Raw genomic sequence first — 12,902 nt, forward strand, 5'->3', positions numbered from 1 at the left:
TGTAGTCAGTATTTGCCAGATGTGTGTGGAGAACAGGGAAAAAGTAGTCATGAGCTTACTACACACTATTTCTGCTTGGAGTCCAAAGCAAATTGGCTGCAAAATTCTTAACCAAAGATAGTCAAATAAAAATATTCCTAGCTGTAGATGTGTGTAAATTTTCTCATGTATCATATTTTTTGGTACAGGAGCAGCAGTGAGGAAGCAGTCCTGCAACTGAGTACTTGCATGGAATTATCAAACGTGCAAAAAATCATAGCTTTTATTATTACAGGGCACCTAAAAGTCCTTCAGAAACAGGCACTTCCAATAATTTCTTCTATCCATGAAATATAGTTGGATACAAGTGTGTAGACCCCATATTTTCCCAATACAGCACAACCTTCCCCCCAGCTGACTATTCCCAAGAGATACCAAGTGCCATGATAAGACACAGCGAAAGGTCCCCCACTGTCTCCTTTGCAAGCATCTTTAGCCTCTTCAGCATAGCCTGCACAAAACATGTTGTCGGTAATGAGCTTCTCTGATGATTGCTTACAGGTCTCTATGCTCACGACAGGCAACCTGACCTTCAGCAGGAAACGAGTCAGCCTGCCCTTGGCATGTGTAGCACCCCATCCACTAACCATTCCTGATGTTCCGTCTTTAGTCAGTAGGGCAGCTAGATTAGGGTTGGGAAGGCAGATAGGGACTATATTCTGGGTGAAAACAACATCACTGGTCAGGTAGAGCAAAGCAATGTCATTGTTGAGGTTGCCAGAGTCATACTGAGGATGCTTCCAGTACTGGCGCACTCCCACCTTTTGTTCATCCTGTTCTCGTTGGTGTTTGTCAAAGTCTCCTGAAAGGCAAATGAAATGTAAAAGGAGTGTGATGCCATTGTACAGTTAGCTGTACCTCAGGGGAAAGAATTAAAGCTGAATTTAAAATAGCCTCAAGAAAAAAGAGGGAAAGGATCTAAAGATACGAATAAATATTTTGGCATGCATATGCAAAATGTTTTTAAAGTCGTGCAGATTCTTCCTCATAGTATGTTCTATTGTGTTTCAATACCAAGTGTCTCTCTGACGAAACAAACGTCACTCTTAAGTAAGAGATGGCAGTTTGTTCAGTACCAAGGACCACATTGGAAAAGTTTTTAATTATAGGATTGCACTAATTTCAATTATCTTGAAGGCTCAAAAAGAATTTATTTTAAAAACAGTAAAGCTGGGATACTCTGCTAGAAGTAAGAGTCCATTGCATCTTTTTGGGGGCTTGCTGGAAAAACAACAAACAGTGATCATTTGATTGTGTTTGTGGCTCTGTTAAGACACACCTACAGTAACTTGATGTGGGGTAACAGTATCCAGGCAGTGTGCTGCAGTGAGCACCCATCGACTGCTGATTAAGCTGCCACTACAAAAACCATAACCTCTCTTATTTTGGATCAGAACCTAGGAAGGAAGAAAAATAGTATTGATAATTCAGTTAACAAAGTATGTACTCACTTTACTGCAGGGCTATGGCGAGAAAACTCATCCAAGGAAATGAAGATAACTGTTAATGTAGTTTGATCTGAAGGAATATATGTATGGAAATTTTTCATCCTGCCAATTCAGTTATCTGGCACTGGTATAGAAGTGCAAGAAGAAGGTGCTATACATGATGTTTAGCAACAATTCTCTATATATGGAGGATGCATTATCTACAGAAGAAGAAGGTTCTCACAGGATCAGGCAAACAGACACGAGGCAACAGTGTTCCCACACAGTTGCAATGATCCTCTGTCAGCACTCGTCTTCCTTTGTAGGCAAAGCTGTGCTGTTCAAAGGGGGGGGGGTCACGGCAGATGCCTTGCTTGCACTGCGCACAGTTCACACTCTTATTTTGCACAAGATATCTAACTGGTCATGTGACTCGGCCCTGCAATTACACAACTACAACCATGTAAGATGAGGCAATTTTGTCAAAACCTTGAAGAAAAATAGCTGTACCTGCCAGGGACAGCCTCCTGGGTGGCACAAAGAGCCTCCAACTACCCTGAAATATGCCAGTTCAGCAGAGTTGAGAAAGTCCCCATCTGTGAAGTTCCCCTTCATCTCTTCAGTGACTTCTTCCTCAGTCTCTCCCTGTACCATTGTAAGATTCAGCCTTACTAATGAGGCCTGGGCCAATGTCTGATTCCCACTGGTCAAGTTCTCCTGAGCCACTGTTTGATTGACCCCAGCCATATCCCAAGCACCGGTTTGGTTGTGTTCAGCTGATCCTTCCTCATAGGAGCGTGTCGATTTCTTAACCAACCCACAGGGAAAGCGGTCTTATGGAGAAGAAAATAAACAAATTTGCTGAGGGTAAAGTAGGATGTTTAGACAAGTAAATAAAGAAGCTCTGTGCAGTGGTGGCTGGTGTCCATTGAGACCGGTAAAGGGTAAGGCTGGAGGCCAACAGTAGGTGGAACCAAAGCCAAAGATAGGTTGAGTCAATTAATTGTAGTTTTGTCCTCTTCCACCCTGCTAGTTTTACAAGGAGCAATACTGAGACTAAGGAGGAGGAAGCTGATAGCAATTGCTACCCTCTGGCCTGGTTGTAAGTAAGAAGGCAGGCCAAGGGGTGGCGGGTGAGGGCTCGCAGAGCACAGATTGAGGCTGGTGGGGCAGTGTCTCCCTTGACCTAATGGACCAGTCTCCACTGGCTCTACACTTCATGACATTCTGTGATGTGTGTGTGTCTCACTGCAAACATAGCCAACCCCATAACTGTACCAAATCATTACAGCTAGAAGTCGGAAGACCCAGCGTCAGATTCCAGCTCAGCCATGAAGCTCATTAATGAGCTTGGGCCAGTTTACAGTCTATCCTACCAAAGTGGAGCGCCATGCACTCTGCCCTAAGCTTCAAGGCAGAGTATATATATATATATTGTTTCTTTGTTTATTAAATTTATAGCTTGTCCTTCTTCCCAAAAAGTTCCCACGGTGGCAAACAAACACTAAAAACATTTATAAAACATCTTAAAACCAAAACATCGTTTTAAAAGAAATTCTTAAAAACGCAGTATCTTAAAGCCATCTTTTTTTAAAAAAACACTTTGAAATATCTTTAAAAACAATTCCCACAGATACAGACTGGGATAAGGCCTAAAAGGCTTGATGAAAGAGGAAGGTCTTCTGTAGGTGCCGAAAAGATGGCACCTGTCTAATATTTAATGGGAGGGCATTCCAAAGGGTAGGTACCACAACACTAAAGGTCCAAGGAAATAATAAGCAGTCAAAAACATTGTGGTATACAGATAAGCCAGAATAAGTATTGGTTCCCATTTATATCTGAAGAGCCTGAATTAGTAGTGGGAAACAGGGAGTTTAAAGGCCCTGCCAGGTGGTTTGATAGAGGGGGATTAGGCTGTTCATTGGTAATTCTGGGGTGGGAAGCTGACTTAATATCTTAGAGTTGGTAGCAGGTGAATTACATTTGCTCAATAGATACGAGCATGCTATTGTATACAGTTTCTTTTGATTGGGGGGTGGGCTCTGGCTGTTCATGAAATGCCAGCTTGGGACTAGGCAAACAATGAAGTGTGCACCTAATATTGGGTTGTATTCAACATAGCGCTAAGGCAATCCATTCCAACAGTGCAAGGATTTCTCCTTGCACGATGGAATCATCTCTTACTCTACTCCACCCACCTACCCCCTAAATCTGTTCTGGGGGTTCACCCAACTCTCCAGAGCAGATTCGGGGATAGCATGGGGCACCCATACAGGGAAGAGACGTCAAAATCCCATTGTGCCAGCTCTATCTGTAACACTAGTACAAAAAGTTCGTTGAATACTGCCCATGATGCATATGCAGTTAATGTGACAGTGCTTGTGTGGATAGAGGAAATACTTTCCAGAGCCCCAGCCTTGACAAGCCACTATTGCTCGCCACCTTCAGCAGTGGGAGGGCAAAATGAGATAAAGCACTTTGTAAGATGGAAAGCACTATTCCAAAACCAAGGAGGAAAATTGGACAGGTTTTGTCCCACAGCATCTCCTCTAATCCAAGCGTCTCAGGCTGTGAACACACTATTTGACAGATCAAAGCATTTCCATTGGCCACACCTTGAGGGGGGACAGGTTGTTCTGCTGATCAGTTGTGAAATCTCTTTGAAGCTGGTTTTTTTTAAAAAAACACTCAAGCTGATACCATCAGGTTTTACAGTTAAAAAGTGTGGAGTTTGACTAGCGTTGTGTGCCCCCATTTTAAGAAGAAAGAGGCGGAGACGCACTGGAACCACCAGAAGAGCGAGTATGTTTCTACCCTCAGCAAGTACCTGCTGGTGTGCACCTCTTTCCATCTTCATTTAGTGTATATCCCGTTGTGCAGGAGCAGATCACTTGAAGCGACTTTTCAGTATCTTGGCAATATTGCCAGCAGCCCCCATTCTTGTACCAGCATTCAGACTTCTCTGTATTAGAAGTATACATTTTATTTGGGTCATTACTGCAGCCAGCCACACCTTAACAAGGGTAGTTTTTCAACAGCACTCTAACAAAAAGCACCACAAATTTCAGTGACAGGAATAAAAATCACAACTCAAAACTGTTAAAACTATCACTATGTAGAAGAATGATGCCTCCCCTAGTTTTATTGGGTCCCCATAAGAACATAAGAAGAGCCCCACTCTATCAGGCCAATGGCCCACTGGCCAACCAGATGCCTGTGGGAAGCCTGAAAACAGGACCTGAGAGCAACATCACTCTTCCCATTTGTAATTCCCAGCAACTGGCATTCAGAGGCATACTGTCTCCAACAATGGAGGGAGAACAATTGGTGGTTACGTGTTTAACAGAAGTGCACCTTGTTATTTATATACAATAACTTCAAATTTACCAAGGTGGTCATCCTGTGGGCTGCCCCTCTGAATGCTATCATGTGCATGGTATTGTAAACCCTCATTCAGGATCTGAAGTGCATGTTCATTGCAGGAACATGCTTGTCACTGAAGGGCTTTGATAGCACCACTCATTACTTTGGACCCACTTCTCCAACAGGTGATTACCAACCAGCTCTTTGATGCCAATGGGTCTTGCATGCAATAACAATGATGCATTATGCTGTGACCTGTAAGAATCTATGGACTGTGGCCTATTATATTTTATCTGTAAAATTAGTGTTTTTGTTTTTATGGAGATCTTACCTATCTAGAGCCCAAATAAATAGGTTGGCTTGTAAATCTAAATAACAAATATCAAAAATACAAATTGGGCATATATGGGGGGAATGCATTGTGCTCTGTGCAGAAACACCCATTACACATATGTTCACCCCCTCCTTTGGGATCACTGTAAGTAAGGGTTGGACTAGAGGCCCTCCACACAGCAAGGTCCTCAAGTACAGTACTTTAGTTGTTCCCCACAGGACTGAATGGCAACCATATGGGATAGGTGTGGGTAACCTTTAGCTTTCCAGATGTTGCTGAGCTACAGCTCTCATCAGTTCCAGCAGGATGGCCTATGGCCAATGGCCAAGGATGATGGGAGATGTAGTACAACATCTGGAAGGCCAAAAGGTTCTGCATACCTATAGGAGAAAGTAAATAGGAGTACTTGAGGAAACCACTGGAATCATGGGGCCTAAATCTGCACAATTCCCCTGGCGACTCCTGGCAATGACAATCAAGCTTGCCAAGTCTACAAATTCCTACCCGTTTACCAGCATAGCTACATCCTTGGTTCAGTTTCTAGATCACATTAGAGCATTATGAAATGCTGGGAACCAACATAGGGGGTGTCTTTTATATATAACCATGGAGATGGAGGGAGTCTTGAAGACTATCTAGTCCAATCCCCTGCTGGATGCAGGAGCTATATCTAGAGCATCCCATTCTATGGGTTTTGCTGGTGAAGCTTTGCCACCGCCACCACCACCCCTCTTCACAAAAGATTATACAGTGATGATCATGATTCACTGTAAGCATCATGGCTCCTTGACATATTCCTAGTTTGGTGTTTATTTCATTTCTCCTCTGTCCTTGCTGCATCTGAGATATCTTTCAGATGTGTCAAATCTGTTTCTTTTATTTATATCCCACCCTTCAGTGAATTATCAAGGCTGCTTCATAGTTAAATCCAGGGTTCAACAATCCCACTCACCATGGCAAGAGGTCAGTCAGGCTCTGGCAAGTAAGAGGAGTCCAAGGCTTCTTCCTAATACTACAGCTACAAAGAGGGGAGGGGAGATTATCCCCTTCCCCTCTCCAGCTTCCAGAATGGGCAGAAGCCTGCAATTTGTTTTAGCTCTGTGCTTGCTGGGTACAGAGAGAGCGCCAAAGCACACCTTAGCCTCCCCTCTCTGGCTCTGAGCTAGAGAGGAATGGGGGAGGCTTGTCTGTGGGCTTTGTCAGCTGTAACAGATGCTGTAATTGATTTTATGGCTTTATACGTCTTATTCTGTATTCATCTGTTTTCAGCTGTGTGTTTAAGCCATCCAGAGAACTGAGTTATTGGGAGGCATATAAATATCTTACATAAGCAAGCAAGCAAAGTAACAGAGGGTCTGCATATTTAACTGATTAATTCATATCAGCCCATACCCCATACTCACCTATTTCACAATGATCCCCTGCAAATCTGGGAGGACAAGTGCAGGAAGATACATAGTGTTTAACCTTGCAGACTCCACCATTCTTGCAGGTATTTGCTTTACAAGGGCTTAAATCTGTTTGGAAGGCGAGAAGCTTATGATAAAATTCAAGGCATGAAAATGATGACATTTTGGGGAGGGGGATTTATTTATTTATTTATGAAGGTAATTTCTACCACACCCTTCTATTGCAATCACAATACACAGTGCAGTTTACAACATTCAAATTAAAGATAGCATTAATAATGTCAGTAAAATGTTGCAACACTATATAATAGGGTTGCATGCAGCAGCGGGGAAAATATCTAACACAGATCAGTCTTCTAAAACTACATGAAACAACTAAACTCAGCAGGCCAAAAACCCACCAGAACAAAAACGTCTTCGACAAGCAATGGAAGGTCGGGAGAAAAGGGGCCAAAAGAACCTTACAAGGCTTTTGTTGGCCTTCACTTTGCATTATCAAACAGTTTTCCACGCTCGCTGCACTAACGATGGCCATTCTTCGACAGGGATAGCCTGACCACAGTGGTTCATGCACTAAGTAACCTCAGGGCTTGATTATTGCAATGCGCTGTATGTAGGGCTACCCTTACACCTGGTCCAGCTAGTCCAAAATGCTAGATTGGTGACAGAGACAGACTACCACCAGCACATAGCAGCAGTCTTTAAAATGTTCAGTGGCTGGCCACATTTTACTGGGCCAGGTTCCAAGCTTTGTATTAATTCACAAGGCCCTTAGAAAATGAGTGCAGGAGATCTTAAGGACCACCTGATCCCTTGTATCCATGCCCGATCACTGAGATCTTGAGGGGAGTCTCTGTTAGTGGTCCCCCATGGTTCAGATGAACAACTTATACTTACCAGAAGCTGTGCATTGAGTACTGCGAGCCCAACTTTGCAGAATTCCCTCCCCACTAAGATTAGGCAGGCCCCCTCCCTGCTGAACTTCAAGTGCTTGGCAAAGACTTTCCTATTTGAGCAAGCATTTTAAGGTAGGTTTCTATTTTGTATGATTCTTTACATTTGTTATGTATACAGCTTAGAAATTCTGAACAAGCGGTATATAATTGAAATAAACAAATCAATAATATTATAGAAAAAGAAGAAAATAAAAACTCCTACTTTTGTAGTCAAACCAAAACTCCACCTGCAAAATTAAAATATTGGTAAATAGGCCAAAGAACACTGGGTGGAAAACATGTCCCTTTTTAATTAATCTAAATGATTTTCTGTTTTAGTTTAATCATGGTACTTATGATGGATCCTAGAAACAGCCTCCTACTATAGATTGCCAGTCTCTATTGTGCCAATGCTACAGAGCTTTGCTTTATCAGTTTCCAGTCCTTACTTAGCACACTGGTCCATCCCACTGAAACTGCATCTGGTTCATAGCACAAAAAGTGGGCAGGAACGCCACCTAACTCTTTAGTATAATGTTCTGTAGAAGCTGTGGGAGTTGCTATGAAGTATCACCCTTCATATATGAGAGTATGGGGAGGGGATCAAGTGACTTTCATATGTTCAAGCAATGATTTATTTGTTAATTTTAATGTGTTGACTTCCTGATGAATTGTGAATTTTCTAACAGTTTTTTCCTCTTCTTTCCCCATCCACTTTTCCTTTTGTGTTTTTCTTTTAGATTTAGGGATTGTGTTTTTTGTTTTTACAGTGTGGGCCACTTTGGGAGCTTTTCCAGCTGAAGAGTAGGGTAACAAATGCTTTAAACCATAAAATAATAAAGAAAAACAAATACTACATTGATCCATATGAGTAGGACCGCAGACTATTTGTGGTTATTTATTATTATTTATTACATTTATACCCCACCTTTCTTTTCATCATAGAAACCAAAGGCAGCTTACATATGGTTCCCAGGCAGTCTCCCATCCAGGCACTGACCAGACCTGGTGCCGGCCTCATGTGCCTTCAGACCATAGCCATTTGACCTTGTGACTGGAAGTGCTTGCGGGATATCTGGATAGGTATACTTCCTTGTATCTCACAATTGCCAGAACTAGCCTGAGATTTCCTGAAGCACAGTTTCTCACCGTTTTCTCCTGTGACTGGAAAATCTCTTTTGCTTCCTCGAAAGAACACTTTTCTTCAATGCATTCTCTCTCCAGATTTCCTTGGAGAATCTCCTCCAAGAAATGGTTGGCACGTTTATGAATCCTCAGAACTTGGCTTGCCTCTTCTTTTCTCATAAAAACTATGAAAGCAACATGAGATGGCCACCATGAATCCTGCTTCTTCAGTTTCAGGGTGAAATCCTAAACACACTTACTAGGGAGTAGGGAGTAGGGATAGGGGAGCAATTTGATTCAGCTTGCATTTCAAGCCAAATCTATCAAATCTGCACTTTCTGAAACAGTATGAAAACCAAAACACAGCCATCCTTCAAAATTCACACTTGTTCGAATTTTGTAATGCAGTTCGCCAACAATGTTTACAAAAATGCACATGTTAAGGGAAAGTGTGCATAAAAATGAATACATGAGTGACAATAACATACAAAAATCCAGTATATGACAAGACATTGCTTGCAAAAACATGTGCATAAGTCAAAACCACCTACAAAAATGTGTTTATTAGGAGAAAGTCACACTAAAAAGCTGGAGAATTTTCATGACGTTTTAAAATGCAAATTGCTGCAGAAATATGGAGAACTGAATTTAAGACTGGAAAAATTAGAAACCGAGAGAACCAAAATGGACGAATCTTCCTATCTTTAACTAGGGAGTAAGCCCACTCAACATAATGCAACTTACTTCTAAGTAAGCATGCACAGGATGTCTGCTCATCTGTAGGGCTAAGAAGCTAGGTAGAAAGCACACTCTCTACTGTTTCCCCCTTGCGTAACACAAATTAACTGATGGGGAAAATATTTGCAAAAAGTGATGCAACTCTAGAGCTAATCGCAGAACAGAAATTATTTGGATAAAATGGAGGGCACAACACTGTTTTAGGATGGAATTCGTCTTGTGCTAATAGTCAAACACTGATGGTTTGGGGTCTCAGCTATGGTATGGATATTAATGTTTTCCGATTTTTAAATCTACAGCAGGGGTGGCTAACCTGTGGCCTTCTAGCTCTTGATGAACTGCAACTCCCATCAGTCTTGGCCAATGGCCATGCTGGTTAAGGCTGATGGTAGCTGGAGTTGTTGGAGTCCATCAAAGCTGGAGGATCGCAGGTTAGCCACCCTGATCTACAGCCACTAGTACACTTTGTGGATAATAAGTACCTACCTGAAAATGAACTCGATTGGCTGCTGTAGAAGGAGCAGGCTACTAAAAACAAGGCCATGCCTGAGGAAACTCTAGCCATTATTATACAGCCAAAGTGGGTAGAATATTTTGGTTTGTAGATCACCTACACAAGGAAGAAAAAAATAAACAAGGTTTTCCCCCAAACAAGGGAGATGAGAAATCACCGGGGGAGGGATTTATGACAACATCAGGAGAGTGGGTACTGGATTAAGGGAGAAACAAATACAGAAATAAAAGGAATGAAAAGTCAAGTATATTTCACAACTATGAAGGCACATAAATACCTGGAAAACCTGCCAGTTAAATGCATTGGAGTAATTATAACTCTGAGGCTCTGCTCTTGCAGTAAAATCTGCATGTAGAGGGAGGTGGAAGCATTTATTAGGTACAATTTGTTCAAACCCAAATAGAGAAGAATAGCTGTGCTAGAATGGTCAAGATTTGGGTTGATACATAGAGCAGAGAAGCCAGTTCCTTTGACTGTCTTGTTTGAAGTCTGTGGAAGGCATCAGATTGACACAGCTTGCCTGCTGTCTTTCTTACAGTTGCTGAATGATGCCAGGCAGAATTTATCAAGTTAAACATGTACTTCTAATGTTTACAGACCAAGGGTATCCAGCAAGCAATACCCCATCAAACATGAAACAGTGTGGGTACTGAAAGGAGATATGCAAAGTAAAGAGTTCCAGGCTCCTTATAGATACTGTACCTACACCCTTTTTTCCTAAAGGAAGCAGCCCCCAGTACATGTAAGAGAAAAAAGATTGCGGTCTCTTACCTGGTTAGGAAGGACAAAGTGCTATTTAGATCAACACCAAGAAAAGCTATGGGAATTTTTATGTTGATGATTAATCTACCACAAATATTGACAAGTAGCCTGGCTTTCAAGATATGGCATCTCATTTCAGCTGAAAATAAATGTTTAGTTTGAAAGCTAATCAGATCCTAACATACAATTACTCTGATCATAGTGCGTTTCATATACAGGTATACATTTTCACACAATCTGAAATGAGGCAGGTGGCTTCTAGAGTGAGGGCCTTCGTTGCGTCCCCCCTCCCCCCCCCCCGGCATTGCAGAATGCAGCTTTCCCCTCTCCAGAGATTTTACTGACACCTACTTTATTGTCCTTTCAGTGCCAAGCAAACTACCTTTTAAAACAAATTTCCAGTGCTTTTAAGATGCAATTTTAAACTTGTTTCTGTTTTATGATGCTTTTATAATTTGGTGACTTTAAGCTTATTCTTCTTCTTTTCACATTCTAATTGTTTGATATATATTTTTGTAAACCACCATGGGAATATGATTGAGGTATCAAAATACTATAGATAAATGAATAACACATTTCCTGAAATGCTTAAGCTCTTTTATTCTCTTTGGTCACTACACAATCAACTCTCCTCAAGGCAATATGAACTTTATCACCAAACGTTCTACACATCTTCCTCAGAGCCCCAGTGATTAATTTGCTTTCTCTATCTTCTGCATTTAACAGATACCTTAAATTAACAGGCTGCTAAATATGCAAGACTTTGCGAGCTGGTGAACTGAATATAATACTTATTATATATTTACTACTGCACACATACACACACAGCCTTTCTCTTATGCACTGAAGGCAATTTGCAATATTTATTTATTTTCTGCAGAGGCTTTTACTGTTCAGCCATGGCTTTCAGAGAGGCTTAGTGATCAAACATAAAGCCACGATAAACCACTACAAGACAAAACAGATTCCAACAAGCAATAAAAATCCAACATAAAAGCAAATCACAAAAATTAAAAGGCTAGCCAAATAAAAAGGTTTTAATCCAACACCAAAAAAAAAAGAGTATAAAGGTGGTGCCAGCCAAACCTTTCTGGGGAGAAAGTCCTAAAAAACCTGAATTAAAACAAGAAGAAATGCAAAATGTAAGCATTAAGACACCAGAACTCTTTTGGCACTTGATGGTCTCTTCAGGAGCTGATGACATGAGCTTCCAAGGCTGACCTGCCCTTTTCTGGCATCTCCTCAGAGCTCACAGTTCTTTACACTCCCTAGGAGTACTCCTAGGAGTGCCTAGAAGCTAGCCAAACTCAATACACTCAGGTCCCATTTGTAGTCCCTTTTGGAGCTTATGGCAAGAATAAAAGGAACATGGTAGTTGGACTCTTCTACCGACCACCCAATCAAGGAGAAGACAAGGATGAAACTTTTGCAAAGCAAATTGCTAATGTTTCATGGAGGCATGATGTAGTAGCAATGGGAGATTTCAATTACCCCGATATCTGTTGGGAGACAAATTCTGCCAAACATGGCCCCTCCAAGAAATTTCTGACCTGTGTTGGAGATAACTTTCTCCTACAGAAAGTGGGGGAAGCAGCTACAGGATCAGATATCCTTGACTTGATTCTAACCAATAGAGATGACTTGGTGGATGAAGTGGCAGTTACGGGACCTCTGAGAGAAAGTGACTATGCTATACTTGAGTTCTTGATTTTAAAGGAAGCAAAAGCTGAGAGTCGCCATATGATAACCCTGGACTTCAGGAAAGCCAATTTTAATAAGCGCAGAACAATGGTAAGTAAAGTTTCATGGCAAGCAACCCTAATGAGAAAAGTAGGACTTAGTTGACCACAACCCTATGATGTATGTGTGTGCGTCTTGGTAGAGGTTCCTCGATATAATGCTGCCATATTCCCCACTCCACCCCAAAAATATATCAGTAAATGTCCTCCTTCCTTTCATACAACTTTTGACTGAACATGTTAGGAGGGGGGGAAATTAAAAGTTACACGGGTATTGCATGAGTGGCATGCTCTGGAAAGCATAGGAACATTGGAAGCTGCCTTATACGCAGTCAGTCCATCTGTCCATCTAGCTCAATAATGTCCACACTGACCGGCAGTGGCTCTCCAGGGTTTCAGACAGGGGTCTCTCCCACCCTACCTGGAGATGCCGGGGACTGAAACTGGGATGTTCTGCATGCAAAGCAGATTCTTTACCACTGAGCTATGGGATGCTGTGGTCTGCCAGCAAAATATA

At 41.8% G+C, this 12,902-nt stretch overlaps 1 protein-coding gene across 1 annotated transcript; it reads right to left on the reverse strand.

Annotated features, from left to right (window-relative positions):
* Positions 1 to 244: 244 nt before the first annotated feature.
* LOC133389206 (coagulation factor VII-like) lies at positions 245 to 10,690 on the reverse strand. The gene is made up of 9 exons (XM_061636427.1): positions 10,656 to 10,690; positions 9,857 to 9,980; positions 8,657 to 8,817; positions 7,731 to 7,755; positions 6,567 to 6,680; positions 4,294 to 4,428; positions 1,977 to 2,299; positions 1,319 to 1,436; positions 245 to 841 (listed from the first exon to the last, which is right to left on the reverse strand). The coding sequence occupies exons 2-9, from the start codon at positions 9,933 to 9,935 to the stop codon at positions 291 to 293; spliced, it is 1,506 nt and encodes a 501-aa protein (XP_061492411.1). The 5' UTR covers positions 9,936 to 9,980; positions 10,656 to 10,690; the 3' UTR covers positions 245 to 290.
* Positions 10,691 to 12,902: the final 2,212 nt, after the last annotated feature.

The sequence above is a fragment of the Rhineura floridana genome, chromosome 7 (assembly GCF_030035675.1).
Source record: "Rhineura floridana isolate rRhiFlo1 chromosome 7, rRhiFlo1.hap2, whole genome shotgun sequence".
Taxonomy (NCBI): domain Eukaryota; kingdom Metazoa; phylum Chordata; class Lepidosauria; order Squamata; family Rhineuridae; genus Rhineura; species Rhineura floridana.

Excerpts from the sequence above, each read along its gene's own strand:
- LOC133389206 (XM_061636427.1), bottom strand. The coding sequence starts at position 9,935 with ATGGCTAGAGTTTCCTCAGGCATGGCCTTGTTTTTAGTAGCCTGCTCC. Across the intron at positions 7,756-8,656 it reads TCCAGTCACAGGAGAAAACG|GTGGAGTTTTGGTTTGACTA; the intron begins GTGAGAAACTGT and ends TTAATTTTGCAG. Across the intron at positions 6,681-7,730 it reads GTTTTGGTTTGACTACAAAA|ATTTAAGCCCTTGTAAAGCA; the intron begins GTAGGAGTTTTT and ends CCTTCCAAACAG.